At 38.1% G+C, this 19383-nt stretch overlaps 3 protein-coding genes and 1 long non-coding RNA gene across 5 annotated transcripts; 2 read left to right on the plus strand and 2 right to left on the minus strand.

Annotated features, from left to right (window-relative positions):
• The first annotated feature begins 399 nt into the window (after positions 1 to 399).
• On the plus strand, positions 400 to 3847 carry LOC149934957 (uncharacterized). The gene is made up of 12 exons (XM_090153487.1): positions 400 to 773; positions 832 to 892; positions 954 to 1072; positions 1135 to 1238; positions 1431 to 1594; positions 1656 to 1757; positions 2379 to 2511; positions 2573 to 2618; positions 2793 to 2853; positions 3394 to 3431; positions 3508 to 3583; positions 3656 to 3847. Exons 1-12 carry the CDS (start codon positions 421 to 423, stop codon positions 3845 to 3847), a joined length of 1449 nt encoding a protein of 482 aa, XP_090009613.1. The 5' UTR covers positions 400 to 420.
• Positions 3848 to 4073: 226 nt separating this feature from the next.
• Positions 4074 to 7955, plus strand: LOC149934958 (uncharacterized). Of its 2 annotated transcripts, none has more exons than XM_090154253.1 (4): positions 4074 to 4372; positions 4428 to 4594; positions 4662 to 4892; positions 4961 to 7955. In XM_090154253.1, the coding sequence occupies exons 1-4, from the start codon at positions 4213 to 4215 to the stop codon at positions 5195 to 5197; spliced, it is 795 nt and encodes a 264-aa protein (XP_090010379.1). In that variant the 5' UTR covers positions 4074 to 4212; the 3' UTR covers positions 5198 to 7955. The 2 variants fall into 2 exon arrangements, with proteins under 2 accessions (XP_090010379.1, XP_090010380.1); XM_090154254.1 differs by having other exon boundaries at positions 4075 to 4372; positions 4437 to 4594.
• LOC149934959 (epithelial sodium channel subunit alpha-like) lies at positions 5564 to 13146 on the minus strand. The gene is made up of 10 exons (XM_090153489.1): positions 13001 to 13146; positions 11302 to 11372; positions 10972 to 11135; positions 10186 to 10284; positions 9978 to 10116; positions 9869 to 9911; positions 8830 to 8890; positions 8720 to 8757; positions 5841 to 5916; positions 5564 to 5779 (listed from the first exon to the last, which is right to left on the minus strand). The coding sequence occupies exons 1-10, from the start codon at positions 13144 to 13146 to the stop codon at positions 5564 to 5566; spliced, it is 1053 nt and encodes a 350-aa protein (XP_090009615.1).
• Positions 13147 to 13196: 50 nt separating this feature from the next.
• On the minus strand, positions 13197 to 14538 carry LOC149934960 (uncharacterized). Its single transcript, XR_016472303.1, has 3 exons — positions 14515 to 14538; positions 13342 to 13402; positions 13197 to 13283 (listed from the first exon to the last, which is right to left on the minus strand). It is a non-coding gene; the product is annotated as an uncharacterized LOC149934960 (long non-coding RNA).
• Between the last annotated feature and the right edge of the window lie 4845 nt (positions 14539 to 19383).

Consider the following 19383-nt stretch of genomic DNA (forward strand, 5'->3'; position numbering starts at 1 on the left):
TGTAATTTTCTTTACTTCATACCTTCATTGTTTAAAACATCGACGCGACAATTTGCTGCCCAGCCGCTGCACTTTAAGAGTTAAAGTATTGACTTGTTTTTGAACTTTACGCGTTTCTTTATTGACCAATCTAACACCTGCACTTCAAAATGTTAAGATTTATAAATATGTTTGCCAACGTTTCTGACCAATGTCAAGTATAAAAAAAGTAATGTCTCTAATATTTCCATATATCATTTTCTCTTTTGTAAACATTGCTGGGGTGGGCGTTAACTTCGTACCAAAAGTTCCGTTACTGGCCTACGTATCTGACTTTTTTCTATCGATTTATTGCCTTTGGATTGAGAAAGATTTAATTATCAGCCGCTTCGCCCTAGTCACAGTTCGTAAATGGTTCTTGTCCTTCAATGAGACGACAAAATGGTGGCTCGTTTAAGCCGAGATGATAAGAAAAGGACCGTGTCCGTAATAGAACCCAATCTTCCCCCTCCGGGTGTGGTAACGGCTTGGAACTACCCGTCCACTAGAAGGAGACGTCTTAGAGACCCGGATGACTCTTACAGGGTTCAAAGGAAAGTACTGAAAAGGTGGTGTTCTTCCGAAAGGTTTAGAGTGGCGCAGTACGTTTTCTCGCTCTTTTGCTTTTGCGTTTTTACGTGGCAGGTCTGGTCCGTGTTGGAAATGTATTTGACGTACCCTACCAGAATGGAGGTCTTCAATAAGTTTGATAACCGAATGGTTGGTCCAGCCGTAACCGTCAGTAACTTTAACGAGTATGTTCTCCGTAGCTTCGATTAGATTGAATGATTTTTAATCAGTTTTATCGCGTAGCATGAGGAAGAGCAAACTTTGTGGATTCAGAGCGGACCTCTGTAATAAATACGAAGGAATTGTACGTTTGTTGCTTTTCCTTTGAACGCGATATTTTATTAAGTTGGTTTTCTCTAAATTAGCATCTGTGGGACGCGGTTAAGCCTTTCATAATGAGTTCGAATTACTCGACAGTTCTTCAGTCGGGTCACCAGTTTAAAGATCTAGTTGACTTTTGTATGACCAAGAAAAATTGCACAAAGTACGCCTTACGATTTCTAAACAATACGCGATTACACTAAACTAAATTATTGTATTCTTTAGAGACTTAAGGCTTTATTTCAACTTCTTTTTCGGCAACTGTTTCGTCTTGAATGGGAACGTGTCAGGCCGGTTGAAAGAACCCGTCGTGGCCTACGATTTCAATAGTTAATATCATGAGTATATAGTTATGTTTCACATAAGTGTGTCAGTCCCCTATCTTCCGCGTGTTAAGTTTATAAATCTGTGTAATCTGACATACTTATGCAAAATAATTATAGAATTATGTTAAAATTTTACAAATTGTTTCCTGAGGTTGTAAGTTTATAGTTTAAAGGAAGTCTTATTCCATTGGACAGAGTTGTACGAATTACACATAAATTTCGAACCGGAGGAGTACATGACTGTGATTCGTAACCTGGAAGCGAGAGTGGCCGTCCACGACATGTATGACCTTCCATTAATGTCCTATCAGAGTGTGGTCATCGAGCAGGGATACATGTACAATATTCAGGTTACCAAGGTAAAAATGCTATTTTATTCGTTTTCCCCGAATAATAAAACAGTATTTTATAACGCGTTAGTCAACGACCAAGCTACTGCCAGCTCCTTACAGGACTGGATGCTTTAATTACTTCGAAGCCGCTGAGAAGAGCTCGGATCCGAATCCCACACTATCTAGATCAGTATGTTTTAAAATTTTACGAGTTGAACCATGGACGAATAAACTAACGGACCCGAATCTAGATTCCGCACTTGGTTCTTTTAGAGTAGCTACATGCTGTCCGATATTGCAAAGATTTCCACCCAAATATCAAACACGTGCGCAAAATAAGCCACCGACGATAGGCCTTATGTCTTTACCTCTGCATCTAACGTTTATACGCGCGTGGTTTGTACTTGGGTGGAAAAGATTCGCGATTCTCTCGGTAGGAGCGCTGGCCATTATGCAGATGATTTGGGTCTAGGTGGCGTAACGGCGATAGCTTCTCCGAGATTGCGCCTATGATCTAGCGTCTGCTACAGACAAATTAAAAAGTCATAAGAAAGTTTTTTCTTAAATAAACTTATCAAAATATAAGCAAACGATGCAAAAATTATACTAAAATGCAAGTATCATTATTTATAAAATTAAATTTACGAATAACGATGATGAAAAACTAATAGCGTCTGCTTTAGCCGCTAGCTATCTATGTTTCAATGACAAACCACAGGGGGCGTAGCGATAGTTTTCGGTCGCGAATAGTTTATTCGCACAAAATTAAACATTTTTTCTTTATGAAAATTTGTGCAATTCGCGCGTCTAGGTTTGTCTCCATAGATGCTATCGAAACAACTCCCTAACGAGACTGAAATGCATCAACATAATTAGATCGAAATTTCTATTTAATGAAGAAGATTTTAACGTTAAATGTCCCGAGGAAGTTCCAAAGAAAATGGGTATTTTTGATTTATTAGTTTTATTAATTAATTAATTCAATGTTAACTGTTTCCGTTTAAGACAATTTCCAAGGAGAATGCGAAAAGAAATGCAAACTGGAATGCACGTTAGTATACTTTTTCTTGTCCTTCCATTTGTAAATTTGAAATTAGCGCGTCGACTTCGTTTTCAGTATTTGACAAAAGATGGCGATAGCTGCTACGAATATCGCTGTCAGTTTTCCACGCGCGCCTCTTTGAAAACTATTATATGTATCTTCTGACAAAACACTTTATTGCAGCGCTACTTCATTCGAATACCAGGTTCTGAAGGCTCAATTATCATATCTAACTGAGTTATCGGTGAGCAGATTTATATTAAAACTATTTTCCAAATTTGTTAACCAATACTGTTTTCGATCGAGTTCTTTCACAAGAAAAGTTCACGAAATTTCTCATGTTAAACGGCTAAGGAAATTAGTTAATTAATCTGTTCATTTAGTTATGTTCAAACGAAAAGTATGTGTATGAAAATTATTAGAGTTATATATTTTGCTCTAAGCCTTACTCATAAAACCTACAGTTCTTCAAAACTTGGTCAACTAAACCAGTGGCGTAGCCAGGATTTTGGTTCAGGGGTGGGGCACACCATGAAAAAAAAAGTAAAATAAAATAAAAAAATATGTACGTGCAACCATAAGTTTTTTTTAATAATAATCAGCTAGGCTAATACCCAAGGCACCACCTTAGGCTTAAGTCATCAAGCGACATTTAAAGCCATTATCACCTCGGGTAGCCTCCTCGTTAGTCGTGACCAAGTCGTTGTGGTATTGGTTAAGAACATTTAGCAAAAAAAAATTGGGCTTGTGTGAATAATCCTGAACACAAAACTCATTCGCTTAGGAGTGGAATATAACCAGAGATGTGGCCAAACGCCAAGGGTATTTACAATCCTAACGCATTTTCTACAAATAGAAAGCCTTAAATTACAATTAAATAATTAATTTTATGTTACAGAAGAATACAATCTTTCGTGGTAGTCGAATTCAAAACCTTTTCACACGTTATCAACACCGTTTTACCGCAACTTCAGGTATTTGTCCACATTATAGATTCAGTGGCGAGTTACGAAATATCATACTTCTCTATATTTATTGAATAACAGGGTATCGAAGTATTCGGTTACCTCGGAGGGTATCTGGGTATCTTTCTCGGAGTATCGTTGGTATCAGTACCCAAGTACATTTTGTTCATTTTAGTCAGATTCAAAAAAACAGATTTGAATCGGAACGGCTGCCCGCCGGAAACGAATGTCACTGAATCTAATCATAACCAAACAAAATCATGGAAGCAATAAAAACTTTCTTTGTTGATAATTTTATTGAACTAATTAATTTATGCATTTGACATTCTCAATATTTCATTATCGGACATGACTCAATCCGCGCCCTTTTACATTTGATAATATACAATAATACAAACTAATAATCTAGCAAAAATATACTGGTTCTTGATTATTTATTTCGTCATCTGTTGGATAAGATTAAACAATACCGTGCATTCCCATATAATTTATTATCAAAGCAGCGTTGAATTTATCACATCCCAGGTATTTTTTGAGCCATAGAAACGTCTTTCTCGGTGTAAATGTTTTGTACTTAGATTGTCAGTTGAAAGAATTGACTCCTTTGTCAAATCGCCGACAATAGTTTAAAATTTAACATGAACCAACAGCCAAACCACGTCGATTTAAAGGCTGGGAACCTTCATTATCCTTCTATCTACACCCCCGAAAATGACCCTCGAGGTATGGTTAATTTGGCAGCCGATACGACGGACGAACTGAAGGACAATTACCGAGACAGGACTGAAAAAGAAACAAGTAAGTTTACTTAAGTACGTTGACATTCGTATTAAAAATAATCTGATGGCTCTAGCCTTTATAGATGTCGCGGAGCCATTGCGTACGAACGACGTCGATGTGGACGGATACGCTATTGTTTCCAAACATGATATGCCCACGATCAACGAAGACGATGAAACGGACAGAGAAGTACGGTCTACAAAGGGGTCCCGGAGGCCTTCCATGGTCACAATAAGAGAAGTAAGCTCGTATCTTACAACGGTCCTTATAACTATGGCGCGATAATTTCATTTTATTTACTTCCAAGGACAAGGACAGCGTGGAGGACGAGGAGCACGACGCCCAAAAGGACGATGGCACTCTTTCTTTCGTCGGAGAAAGCATATTTAGTCGCAGGATGATCATCGCGGGTGGCTTCCTGGACATAGCGTTGTTTACCACGAACTGCGAACAGCTGAAAGCCATTTTAGAAATTGGCGAATATCACAAGTACTACGAGTTAGTGTTGGGACTGATTGTGTGTTCTATGGTCCTGCAGGTAACGTATTGAGTAACGTTAGTGGCCCACAGATAATCTGAGAAATCAAGCCCTGTTATTATTTTAAGATCGCAGCCGGATTTACGCTCTTTATGGCCGGTTGCGTCACCATCAAGATTCCGGAGGATAAAAAAAGAACTGATATCATGAACCACATTAGCATGGGTTTAGTGGCCCTTATTACAGTTGTTAATATTTTTATCTCCAGTTTTACGGTGAAGGGAGAAGTGCTACAGCGCTGCATGAGGGGGGACTTTTGGGGAGCGTCTGCGTCTAAGGGACTATCGTACGCGAAAAACGATTAACTTATTACAGCCATAAGTAACGTAATAACCTTAAGTGTGACACTTCCTACTGTTCTTACGCTCATTTCCTGACCGAACCTTTTTTCGAAACTGACATTCTCGGCAACCTCACTATTTGCACTCGAGCTGAGTAGTGTGTTATCGTCCTTAGTAGTAGTATATTACACTAGGGGGCTGAGAACTGAACCTAGATTACCCCATAACTCTGAAAATCAGTTCGGTTATAATTTTTCCTAATTGGCATACTTATAGTTTTTGTGTTACTTATGCTACAGCCTAATTACGATACTAGATTTTGTTTTTTGAAAACTAATTAATGTATTTTGTATGATTTTTAAATATATAATTTTATTTTTTACGGCGTCATTATATCACAAACGTCTTGAGTTTCCTATTTACGCCGTTTGAGGTCGTTCGCGTCTTCACCATTATTTGCCTCGGGTGTGCTTGATTCCATGATTTTTCGATAGTCGCTTTACTCAAGTATGAATAAGCGTTCATAATGTACTTCGGAACCGAAATTAACGAAACGCCCAACCACATGCCCAAATATCCTCCGAGGTAGCCCACTAGTTCGATTCCCTGCCAAGAAATATGCAAATGAGGTCAAATACTTTACGAGGCGAAATCACTCAAAAGTTACTTGAAATTGCGGTTTGACGGTGTTTACTCTGAGATTAAACGTTTGAAAAGAAACTTCGATGTAAGACTGGATTCGTCTGTAAAATTTAATTAACTTAATAAATAAAATTCTTGATAACATAAGTAACATAATAAGAATAAGTATGACACTTCCTATTGCTTTAATGCTAATTTTCTAACCGAACCTTTTTTCGGCACTGATACTCTCTTCAATTTGTGACTTGGACTCTAGACATACCGTTTTGGATGACTACTTTTTGATAAAATTTAAGCCTCATATCGGAGAGCACGTTCTAGAGTCGCAGGGGCTTTGGCTTTGTTTTGAAGCCCGCGTGCGAATCACGCGTGATATAAAAAACATGAGCTCGTGGCACCGAGAAAAACTTTTTTAATTTTTATCATTTTAGCCTAATATTCCGCTTATCTATCGGAAACCAGATATTTCGGCTTAGCGGAAGATTCGCGTATTTTAGACACTAGAGGGCTCTGTGCTGAGAAAACATCTTGATTACGCAATAACTATGAAAATCAGTTTGGTTGTAAATATCGTTAATTGTCATACTTATAGTTATTATGTTACTTATGTTGATAATATTAAGGGAAATATCACAGTGTCGCGTTGCACCATCTATGGACGAACTACTGAAGGACTCTACCGGCAAAGTATAACTCGTGTATCCGCGCATTTTTTCTTCGCGCGCTAAAGGTGGAAACGATGTCACGTGTCCAAGCTCGTTTTAAGGGGCAAGTCACGTGAGCTTTACCTCAATAACGAAAGTGTGGAATGGGCGTTTGTAACCATTGAGTTGGGAATATTAATCTAGAGGTCCAATCAAAACGTCGGATTTCAGTATTTCGCGAAACAGGTTTTTAAAAATAAGAATACTGTCGTCTGCTCCCATCGGCGTCCCAAATGACGAGAAAACGTTATCATTCTACCCGTGGCGCCGTCTATCTCTCAATGGTTCGTTCAAATAAGACGCGTTTTCAAGCAAAAAGATTTTTTTTCTTCAAAATAATGGATGGCGCCACGGGTCATATGATAACGTTTGCTCGTCATTTTAGAGCAGACGGCACATTCGTATTTTTCAAAAACTTGTTTCGCGGGGAGCAGATTTGATTGGATCTCTATATTAATATTCCCAACTCAATGTTTGTAACATGGTGAAGCAGACGCTATTTTAACATGCCTGTTTTCCAGCGACTTATTAACAGGGTCGCCATACATTTTCGATATGAAATAAATAATTTAGAACTAAAAATGCCGCTTGAGGGAAATTGAAAAGAGAAAACCGCTACTAAAATTCAAAATGCTCGAAAACGGAGACACGTGGACATTCCCGCGTCTGAAGTCAGGGCCAACGCGCCTTTGTGAAAAAATCGCGAACTAACCCCATGTGAGCTGCTACGGAACGTTAGTGTGTCCTTCAGTTGTTCGTCCACGCACCATTTAAAGACCGCTAGTGAAAGTGATACGATTTTTAGGTACGCCATCTATTGAATCTTAACATTTTGATATACATTCGTTAACTTTAATGATCTCAATACCGGTGTGAAGGCCTTTGCTTCCAAATACCACAATATAATCTTTCTAATTTTGAAAAAAAACACCTGTAATTTATGTTTAAATATTACGATATTATTAAAATAATTAAGAACAAAAAATAATACAATTGGTACCATAAATATTTTTATATATTTTTTGTATGGTGTATAGGGTGTTACGGATAAGAGTACCGAAACTTTTACATTGTATTATATGGGTCCCTACGAATTTAAAATTTCAAATGAACCATGGTCCTAAACAACCCCGTTTCAGAGCTACGAGCTTTCAAAAATCGGTCTAAAAAACATCGAAATCACCGCCAATTCCATGGCCTGCACGATCTTCCGATTTGAACCCATGCTATTTTAATCTTTGCGGACATCTCAAAGACTTGGTTTACGAAACCGAAGTCCAAGACGTCGACCACTTACGGCAGCGCATAATTGATTGACTATTCTTAATACATCGGTAATCTTTGAAAACGTTTGTCAATCATTTTTACGACGTTGTCGTTTGTGTATTGTTGTTGTAAATATTTTTTTGTATTTATTAAAATGGATAACAATTTCATTATGTGTCCTTGGTTTTTGCGTATTACTCACTATTAGGGTTTAGCTGGTATTATCATTAACTTGAAAGATTTAATTAAATATTAGTCAATCTTTCCAGCTTAAATTTAGTAAGTTCAAAATCTGGCAGTGCATACTTCTGAACGACTCTTAATGATCTTTTGATATTCAACAATCTGTTTATCACTTTATCGCTAACAAACAACCGATAAATTTCTGAAAACAATTAAGGTCAAGGAAGAATAAAGATTTGACATTTGCGTTGATTTCGATGTTTTTTAGGCTGATTTTTGAGAGCTCGTAACTCTGAAACGGGGCTTTTTCGGATCCTGGTTCATTTGACATTTTAAACTCGTAGAGACCCATAGAATACAATATAAAAGTTTCGGTACTCTTATCCATAAAACCCTGTATAGTTTGGGTTTATATTAAAGATTTCCTATAACTGCAGTGAGTTTCCCCCCCCCGCCTAAAACTGTCGACCGTGTTGAGCTAAAACCGTGAGTTCCGTGACCTCTCAATGAAAATATCCTGGTTTGGTCAAGAATTAAGTAATTAACTACCTTCACTAAATGATGTACCTCAACCCGCCAAAAAAACATTTGCTCTGCACGCCACCTAGCGGATTAGGCTATTTTCTGGACCTAAAAATATTATCACCATGGACACGAACAGACATATTACTTGAAATCCGTTTTCCCTAGTTCCAGCATTACCATGATGATGACAACAGAAAATTAAAAACGCTAGTTAACAAAAACATACCCATCTCTTTTGGCTTGTTGTCTAGTTACGTTCCATTGCTAAAATGGCATCAAAGTTTGTCATTGTTTGATATTTACGTACATTTTCAGTGATACGGATGAATCACGTACCGCCAATTCCGTAAGATACGAAAGCTCGGTTTTCATCATTTGAATATTGAAGGTTGAAAACCTAGGAGGGGAGGGGTGTTGAGTTAATATTACCATAAGTGTATAATAATAATCCATAAGTGTGCCAGTTAGTCGAAATAATTAATGGTTGTTTTGTGTCGATTGACGTCATATTAAAAAATTTAACCATCTATAGCGATGAAAATACCCTATTTAAAAACAGAATTATCAGGTGTATCCGTTCACGCGATGAGGCAAAGAGCGTGTATTAGGTCCAATAACTTACAAGGAGACGACCCGAGGTGATAATCACCGATTTTGTTCACACTCGGGTATAGTGTACACCTCCATGTACCTTAAAAAACATACAAGGGAAAAGTTGCGACGGGCTTTCGTTTTGCCATGGCAACCGAAAACGTTTTTGACAACATGATTTGGGATTTTTCCATTGAAAATAACATGGGAATCTGAAGGATTTTAAGGATCCCCCCTGTGAAACCTTTTAAAAAATGAAAAAATTTGAAAACTTCAAAAACAATTATAATTGAATTTAAAAATTTAATTTAATCAAGTTTAAATGCAATTTGGTCAATTAAAATCTTTCAGATTCCCATTATTTCAATGGAAATAATTCCAAATCATGTTGTCAAAAACGTTTTCGGTTGCCATGGCAAAACGAAAGCCCGTCGCAAATTTTCCCTTGCAGGTTTTTGAATGTACATGGTGGTGTACACTATACCCGAATTTGAACAAAATCGGTGATTATCACCTCGGGTCGTCTCCTTGTTAGTCTAACGCCCACCAAACATGTGCGGTAAATCTGGAAATGGTACCACACTGAAAATTTTACTGGTGGAAGATACGAAACTGACACACTTATATGGTTTATGATTAAAGACTTATGACATCACGCTTAAACGGGGAACTGATGAGTTTTAATTTTATTATTACATTGTTGCGTAAGTTACGTTAATAGGTAATACTATAAGCAGAAGTAAATAATAAACACATTGAGATATTACTGTAAACTTCAACATACTCGCACTCCATCGCGCAATGATCGTCACAAATCACGGCATCTTCTATAATTATAAACCTATATCATTTCAAAGGTAAGTTGAAAATCTTATTCGCGTCTGTCTTCTAACCGGAACTTCTTCGGTTCGTCATTGACTCCGGGCATTTTCGGTAGAAGTCGTTCTTCGTGATCGGATATGTAGAGTTTATTATCCTCACGCAACCGAACTCCGTCACGGATAAGTTGCGGTAACATTCGTGGAAGCAAATCTGGAATACGGAATAAAAAATATTTTTACGTATTCTTGGAATTATGATATATTTTGGATTCGACTTGACCGATCTGGATAAGGGTCCACTGAATCTTCTTTTGGCGTATTCCTTCTTGTAGTTGAAGCATTTGGTCGGAAAGGGTTCGGGTAACAGCTTCGTCGTACTCTGTAACATCCTCGTATCAGAAACCTATCTTATCCGAACGTTGCGTACGTTATTATAAAGCAAAGACTTTATATACGCTTCGCTAAATAGACTGACGTGTTCAATGGCTCAACTTGCGTACGATAGCAGACGCTGGTAAATATTTTCAACGCGCTTCAGAGTGCTACTATAGTGGCGCCTCTAACGGCTGGTCAAAGGCCTCTCCCGTGTTAACAGGTTTGTTGTATGGAGACGCCTGTCTAGTCTTTGTTATAAAGGCCTGTGCACTCGAAATTTCTTCAATTTATTTTTGGCACTTTAGTTGGTCAATTCTGGCCACTAGGTTTTCTCGTATCTGGACCTGTTGCCTAGGCAACGGCAATTTTTCAATAGTCAAGACAGAAAAAAATATCGTTGCAAACTGTTACATTATAACAATATTTGGGATTTAATTCAAGATTTTTTAACTTCTTTAATGAAGTTTAAAGATAGGCGAAGACATAATTCATTAATTAAAACGCTCATTTTGAATAAGTTCTTAGCGAACTTCATGAAATCCTCTTATAATAGGTCCAGATCAAAGAGCCATCTTTCGTGAATCAGGAGCAAAGAAAAAGTCGTCGCGTGGTTTAAAATGTCGGGAGACGTGCACGGGCCCTTAAAATAACGTAGGCAACAGATCCGAGTTAAGCCTGGATATATCTTTACCTTCGTTACTTGCACCAAGTACTTGTATCCTTGTTCCACGTTAATGCTATCGTAGTACATTCGAGGAAGGTCGTAGGGGTCATGTATGACTACTCGGGCTTCGGGGTTACGTAGTGGTGTTAAATACTCTAATGGTTCCAGGCTGAGGTGCGCTTCGAAAAGCTCTAAATGGGAACTTACACTTTAGACTAAATGAATGGTTAAGGTCAAGGACATTTCTATAGGGCTGTGCGAGTAGTGGTTTTAGGCAATCGAGTCGGGTATCGAGTACAAATTTTTTTTTAATCGATTATTCGAGTCGAGTAATATTGCAGTCGAGCAGTGGCGTACCTAGACCCTTTGACGCCTGGGGCGGATCACGAATTGGTCGACCCTTCCAATTTCCAAAATGTTCATGTGTCCTGAATTACAGCAAAAGTAGCAAAATACTAAGAATTCGCATTCATTTTGTCCAAATGAACAAAAAGCTAGTAACAACGGTCTCAATACGAGAAAAGACTAAACCGTCTAAACGCCATTACTAAAAACACTAATGTTTTTTCTTGAATGAAAAATGCCGCCCCCTAGAAAATTCCGCACGGGGCGGACCGCCCCCTCCGCCCCACCCTAGGTACGCCACTGCAGTCGAGTCGAGTAACTAAGGGGAAATTTCTCTTATTCGAGTCAAGTAATTCAGAAAAACCTCGAGTAATATTATTAACGAGTCGTGTTATCGAGTACTTGATTAGGAGCTGGTTTTATTCAAGAGATTAGGAAAGTAAATTTAAAATGAGTATAAACTTACTTTCAAGGCTGAAAAATATTCCTTTAATTTAAATGAATCACAGTTTTTACAACTTTAGTAACCTTATAGTAACTAGTGGGATATAAAAGACTAGTATATTAGGCTACTAACCTAATTATAGTAATTAATAGTAAAATAACAATACAATATACATTATTTTAAATTATTAATGTACCGTCTGCCGGTATATTGCTCACTAACTCGTAAGTTAAGAGCCCTAACGCCGGCCGACATCCGAACTCGTTAAGAGACATCAAAGTGACACTCCAAACCAAAACCAAAACTTAATAATATTGTTTGGAGAAAAACCGCACTATGTATGAAAAACCGTGATCCTAAAGGTCATTCAAACCAGGGCCGGCAACTGCCTAGGGCCCCACGAATCACGGTGCTTTCCTGGGACCACGCTTTCAGTGTCAAGATTTTTTGGGCTCCTAACTCATCTCTTGCTGCAGTGCCTAGGGCTCCGCACACCGTAACACCGGGCCTGATTCAAAGCATTTGTTGTTTGTACGTCTTGTAGGTACCGTTTATTATTGCCACCTCAAACAGTTGCAAAAACCCCTCTTTGAACTTACAAGGAGACGACCCGAGGTGTAACACACTGATTTGGTTCAAACTCGTGGGTTCATGTAACTTGAAACACCCTAAAGGGAAATGTCTCCATAGGCAACCGTTTTGCCATGGCAACCAAAAATGTTTTTGACAACACAAAATGGAAATTTTCCCATAGAAAATAACATGGGAATCTGACCAATATTAAGGGTACCTACCCCCTGTTAAAAATTTTAATTTTTGAAAATGCTAAAAATAGAAAATATAAATAAGAAAATAATTAAAAAGTTCGAAGTTGATTAAAATCTTTACAGGGGTACTCTTACATTTGGTCAGATTCCCATGTTATATTCAATAGGAAAATTTCCATTTTGTGTTGTCAAAAACATTTTTGGTTGCCATGGCAAAACGGTTGTCTATGGAGACATTTCCCTTTGGGGTTTATAAAGTTACATGAAGGTCTACCAAACCCCCGAGTTTGAACCAAATCGGTGTGTTACACCTCGGGTCGTCTCCTTGTTAGTGCAGCTTATTCGAGTAATCGAGTACCCGAATATGCAATTTTTTGGTACTCGATAATCGACGAGTATTTTCCAATTACTTATTCGAGGTCGAGTTTGAGTACTCGACCTCAAAAAATGCCGAGTAATCGATGATGTTCGAATACTCGCACAGCCCTACATTTCTTACTGTTGTATTCGAATACTCTGATGGGATGTTGTAGTTTTCCCGTTGCGTTCCCGCCCACTGAATAACAATTGCCAAACTGAAAGCTTAAAAAGGGCTCCACGTCTCTGTGATGAAGACAAAACAATTGAAGTCTTATCACTCTTCATCGTAATTAAAGCACGTACCTTTTGCAAGCTTTTTCCGGGCGACAATAAGCCACTAACTTGGAGAATTGGTGTCCTGATTGAATTATGTCTTCGTAGGTCGAGCTCATCACGAAGGGCCTGATGGCATCCCACATAAACTGATTTGGGAAACATCTTAGAAATGGAAGGTATAGGAGTTGTCTAGATTATACTTACCAACCCTTTGAACTTATCGCATAAATCCTTTCTTTTGGAGCATAAAGCGCTTTTCCGGATGCTACAATAAATTATAATTTGAGGGACCGGAATTGACGATGGGATAGGCTGATGGACTCGGAAGACCGATACAAATTTGAACAAGGGAGAAGATCTTTTCACAGGGGTAATACTCGAAGTGGCCAATCGAAAGCGTGTTTGTCAATTATAAAACATTTTGAACACAGTGGTTTTTGAAAGTCAAATTAAATTGTTCTAGGTTTTTTACATGTTGAAATGTAATTATTCCAAAATTTAAATTTAATTATTCTGAAATTTAAATGCCATTCCTTAAATTACTTGTTTATGTAAAATCTAAATGCAGTACTTTCAAATTTGATTGTTTCTCTTAATTTTTAAGTGGAGCTCTTTTGCAAATTTTCGGGCAATATTAAACTTTAATATTTTTTATTTTATTTCATTACTGCACAAGACACAAGTGTCCAATAAATGTACACACTTTGTATTTACTGTCCAATAAACTTCTATTATTATTACTAGATGGCGCCAACAGTCTGAAGATCTATTCACAATAATCATCATTTACGCTAAACATTGTTGACCAACACTGGTCGGAAACGTTTGAATTGAGAAAACATTTCGACAACTGGTTGGCCACACAAACGCATTTGTTAGTCAAGTCTTAAAGAATCAACGATTTTGATGGCCAACTCTTCGCTCTAATATTTAAATGATAAATCAAAGGTATGTGTTAATACCTTTGATTGAACAAAATTAAATGAGATATGTTTTGTGAGCTGTACTTTCATTTACAGTTTTTACATAAAACATCGCTTGAAAAATATTTTCTTTCAAAAATTTATTTTTTAGGATCATTTTAAAATTCCCTGACTTTTCCCTGACCTTATGGAAACATTTTCAAATTCTCTGACTTTTCGAGGTTATCCAGGTCGTGTTAAACCTGGTGTCATGAAAGTTCATACTACCTTTAAAATAGTGCTACATTTTTTTTAATAATAGATCGGTATTTATTCCCTTCACGAAAATTGTTTAAATAGGCGCCATCTAGTTTCACTAAGAGCATTAAAATCGAACCTCTAATGTCTTCCCTCTAAATGTCAATTTGCGAATCGGTCTATCACGTATTCCCTTACTCGTTATAGTTGCACGTACTCAAGGCAGGTCCGGACATAGTCTTGTCCAATTTGTTGTCCACTTCCATTCGGGTGGGGTATTGAAAGTAAAATTGCAATAGCATCCATACTTGAAAAGCGAAACCACTCGTGCAGAATAGACTGAACAGGCTGGTGAGATGTCGGCGATGGTCTCTCAACTGAAAACGCCCAGTGCGAACCCGACTGCTACGTTACAAACAATGCAAAGTAAAAGTTGATTACGGATCTTCAAAGTTTTCTGTCTATTACGGGCATTTCCGAAGGACTTTTCCAATAGTTTTAACTTGTTGAGGTTAACGGTAATAGTTAGTGTAGGGAGATTTTGGCTCGTGTGGCATGAAGGGCTTGCCACCACCCTCCTACGCATTGTAACCCGGCCACCTGAATTAATGGCTTTAAAAGTCGCTTGATGACTTAGGCCTAAGGTGGTGCCTTGGGTATTAGCCTACCTGAATATTATTAGTTTTAAGAGAGTAAAAATATTTTAGAGTGATACCAGCAAAAGGCGATAATTTGATCATAACCAAAGCGAAGGGCTGACCACTATCTGTAATCGGTGTACAAGCCTGTAGCTTTGACTGTACTAAAGTGATTACGTATTCAATTACAGACTTTGTACTACCAAAGGCTGTAATCGCTGTAGTCGTTGTACAGAATTTAAGGAAGTGGTCAGCCCCCTCGAACCAAGGCCAAGTTAATTTTTAATTCGCGTTTAAGCCCAAATTGCAACGTATGAAACTTACTAAAGAGTTTCTGACCCGTAAATTAAGATATTTGAAACTCACCGGTAACGTTGGATCACGCTACGCCCCATTGGTCTAAAATTCTCTAAATACAGTTTAACCAACTCTATTTATATAGGGACAGTGTAGGAAACGCGATACATTTCCAATCATGTTAGAAGAGTTTGTTTCCAAGCGCATTATCACCGAAATTAATCGATGGTACGTCGCCTCCCCCTCTTCAAGATTTCGTCGCCTTTCAAATCCTGCCCACCTCCCTGTGTGGGGGAAAATAACGATTTTACACCTGTCCATTCAACCGAGACATCAATGGCGTGGTGTTTTGTTTATTGGTCCAAGAAGAGATGTACGGGACAAGGGTTGGAATTTGCCGACAGGTTTCGATATCAATATAATAAGCGACGGAAGGCTCCTTCGTTAATCAACGCCATTCCGAAAAGACGTTCTCTGCGTTTTAAATTCTTCGCGTCCGCCGTTTGGCCTTTAATAGAGTCGTTATGATTCTTCGTATAAAAGTACGGTATGAGTTCTCAAACCCATTAGTTATTTTGTTAAAAAGTCGTCAACTTGAAAAAACGCGTTTTGCAAAGCAAAAGACGTTTTCTTCCATATTTGCTTCTTTGTAGATAGCTTTTGCGCTTTGATAGAATCGTTTTTATTTGTGTATTGTAAATTACGATATCAATTCCCGGACATTGTTATCTCTGATTTTGAATTAACCAATTAGTTATTTTATAAAGAAATCTTAAACATTTATGAAAATACAATTTTCGCCTCTGCTAGTTCTTTATAGCGAAATGATGATATCCCGCGGAATCATAACATTATTGATCTGTTATATTTTTCGAGGCCAGTTGCTTTAATAGCCCTTTCCCTCCTTTTTAGACGAAATAATCGGTTTTGGGGGGCAGTACGCTACGCAGACATCAATCATTTTTTCATTGACGACGAAGAATAACAGTTTTAGGAAACCTTCCGAGTGAAGAATGAAAGAAAAACAAACGAAACGTTTTGTCTCGAAATAATCTCTCCGAAGTAATTTATAAGAAATTGAGCGACTGTTTGTTTTATCAATCCGTTGTAGAAAAATTAATGGGTTTCTTATGTCGGTTATTACTATCACCAAGAATGTATTCGTGTTCACGGAGAATATGAAACTCGCAATTATAATCTCCGTGTTCATGATTTCACGAAGATATTCTCCGCCTACACTGACAATGTGAGAGAGAGTCTGCAGCCCTACCGGAATGTCTTCCCCCCTTACCACCTGTAAGGGGGGGGGGGATTGCACTAGGGAAGGTGGATGGGCGTGGCTGTTCTTCGAGCGAATCACGAGGTGAACAAGGTACTACCCTAAGTAACATAATAACAATAAGTATGCCAATTAGGAAAAATTATCACCGAACTGATTTTCAGAGCTATTGCTCAATCTAGGTTTAGTTCTCCGTACAGATCCCCCTAGTGTTTAAATACGCCTAAGAAGGACTATACTACTAGCAAGGACGATAACGCGCTACTCAGTTCAAGCGCAAGTCCCAGTCGGAGCTTGGCGAGAAATTCGAGAATGACAGTGTCGAAAAAGATTCGGTCAGGAAATTAACATTAAAAAATAAGAAGTGTCATACTTAATGTTATTACGTTACTTATGGTACTGCCCACATAATCTCCGTTCACCCATATATATACTCGCTATCATTGCACGCGAGTTATAGTTTAGAAGAGGAACAAAATGCACACAAACTTCTCGTTTCCGTTCGCGGCATCTATAGTTCCAATCAATGAATTTAAAACGTTTTAAATTGAAAATTAACGGCTGAAATAATTTGCGGGTAATTTAGTTTGCCCGTATTCGTCAGACGAGGCTATTACAATACTTGTCCAATCGTCTCTCTCCCCGTTAAATAGGATCGCGAAAACATTGCCCCCCCTCCGTATAAAATGCCCCCCCCCCCGGTATAAAATTGAAAATTAAAGCTCGCTTTGAAATTGTATATAGTTAGGGCTCTTTCAAACTCTTTAAAACTTTCATTATAGTCAATTTATGAGCAACGCCGTAAACATTTCAAGTCAGATAAGTAGGTTTCGCCAGAAATTTGTTTAAGATGGCGGCTATCTCTCAAAGGCATGGCGCGACCTATCCTATCACGGCGGAGAAGCTGAAGACAGATGGAAGCTGTCTATATAGTGTAGGACAGTGTGAACTACGGCGTAAATTATATTAGTTATCGGCTGTGGATTTAATCGGCTTTTGTTTTAGATTTTACCATGTATAGTTGGGTCAAGGTTCGCTTTGTAGAACTAGCGAAGGCGGAGCAATTATTAACTTTGTTCCGACTGACTACATTACCCCGTATTCTCGACCAAATTTCTATCCGACTATACGAGGGTTATCCGTGAGCTAGTTAGGGTCTATTCTTCCTTTTGGTAAACATTTAAGTAAGTCTACAGTATACTTGTCTCTCTCCCTTTGATGTTAATTACTTACGCATTAGCTTATTATAATTTTTAGGCTGACAACTCCCGACCAAAAACACATTGACAGACATTGCGGTGGAATAGGCAGAAGGCGGGTGGATTCAGGAGGCAGGCTATCGTTACTTTCACTTTATTTTATTTTTGTCCCTCATTTCGATCCTCTTAGTCGCCTGAAAGTTAAAACAACTTACCTTTTGGCAGACATTTTGGAAGATACTTAAAGGGGAACGGCCAAGCTTTTCCAAATATGGCCTTATTTCCGTATCAAAAGATTAACAAGACGTTCAATATACAACACGTACCTTTTTTTATCTTGAAAAAATAGCTTTTGGCCCAAAAAGTTAAAACGAAAAATAACGCCAGGGGTTTGGGTTTGAATTTTCGCCGCCATCTTAGGGGCTGCCGCCAGCGCCTCTAACCCCGTATGAGCGATTTGCGAACTATCCTAACTTTTTAAATCGCGCAATTTAGGCTTAAGTCTATGATAACTGGAACGCGCCGCGCGTGCAAAACAAATTTTTTTACGTGTTTTTTCCGTCTCACCGACTTCTCACCAGGTGTCGCGGCGGACGCGCGCTTTTCGATTTCCCGAAATTTTTTTATTTTATTAAAAATTAACCACTCAATATTTTTTGATGCTTTTTTCGCCATAAATTTTAGTTTTTAATAATGGGCTATAGGGCTATCTAACTGGTTAAAGCTTGACCGTTCCCCTTTAAATATTTTAAATCGTAATCGATGTCGGGCAAACTCCAGCCATTTTGGAGGGGGCTTGACCGTTTGGAGTCTGACATTTCTTTTCTTTTGAAAGCGAGTCTCTTTCAGTGAAATATTGTACAAAATAAAAAGATGAGCTTGCTATTTTGGACAATTTCCTTTTTTACTTTTAACACTTCTTTTACTATAGATCTTGATAAAAATTATAAAATTAATTACAGTGGTGGATTTATGAGTAGGCTAGTAGTTTTGAAGTGGGGTTAAATTGATAGCATTGTGGTTGCATTTTACAATACAATGTTTCTCGATAATGCATATAGAGCACCTAATTCCCTACCTTTAAACATTTCGGGATCAGCTACTGATAAGTTCATATTTGCAATATAACACACGCAATATAGCTGAGATCGGGTTTTACGGGTTGATGGGATTAGTGAATGTGATAAGCACCTCCATTGTAACTCAGTTTGAGCTGATCAAACAGCAGAGTGAAAACTGAGCGCCAGAGAGAGCTCTATAGGTGAAATCTACTCAAAAATGAGCTAACGAGAAAGAATACTGAGCAAGAGATAATATGAGCCTGCATTAATCATTGCAAATTCTGAGAGGATATGATAGAGCGATATTATCAAAAACCGTTCCGTGTTGATCGTGAATTTTTCGAAATAATTGTGATCTGCTTGTGAGCTGGAAATAATTTTAATATTACTGTTAACCTCGGCCAGTTTTTATTGAAAAGGGAAACCGAAAAGCTCGGGAGAAAAACCCTGTAACAAACAAGGAGAGAGCTTACAAACTCAACGCGGAAGGAGTTCTGAGTTTTCACCCAGTGCCACAAGATGAGATCGAATCCAGCTCCTCTTGCTTGAAGGCGAGAATGCTAACCGCTTCGCCCCTCCACATGTTGAAGTCAAGTGCTTTATAAAAGTTAA

Source organism: Leiobunum rupestre, chromosome 7 (assembly GCF_980474605.1).
Source record: "Leiobunum rupestre chromosome 7, qqLeiRupe1.1.hap1, whole genome shotgun sequence".
NCBI classification, from domain to species: Eukaryota; Metazoa; Arthropoda; class Arachnida; order Opiliones; family Sclerosomatidae; genus Leiobunum; species Leiobunum rupestre.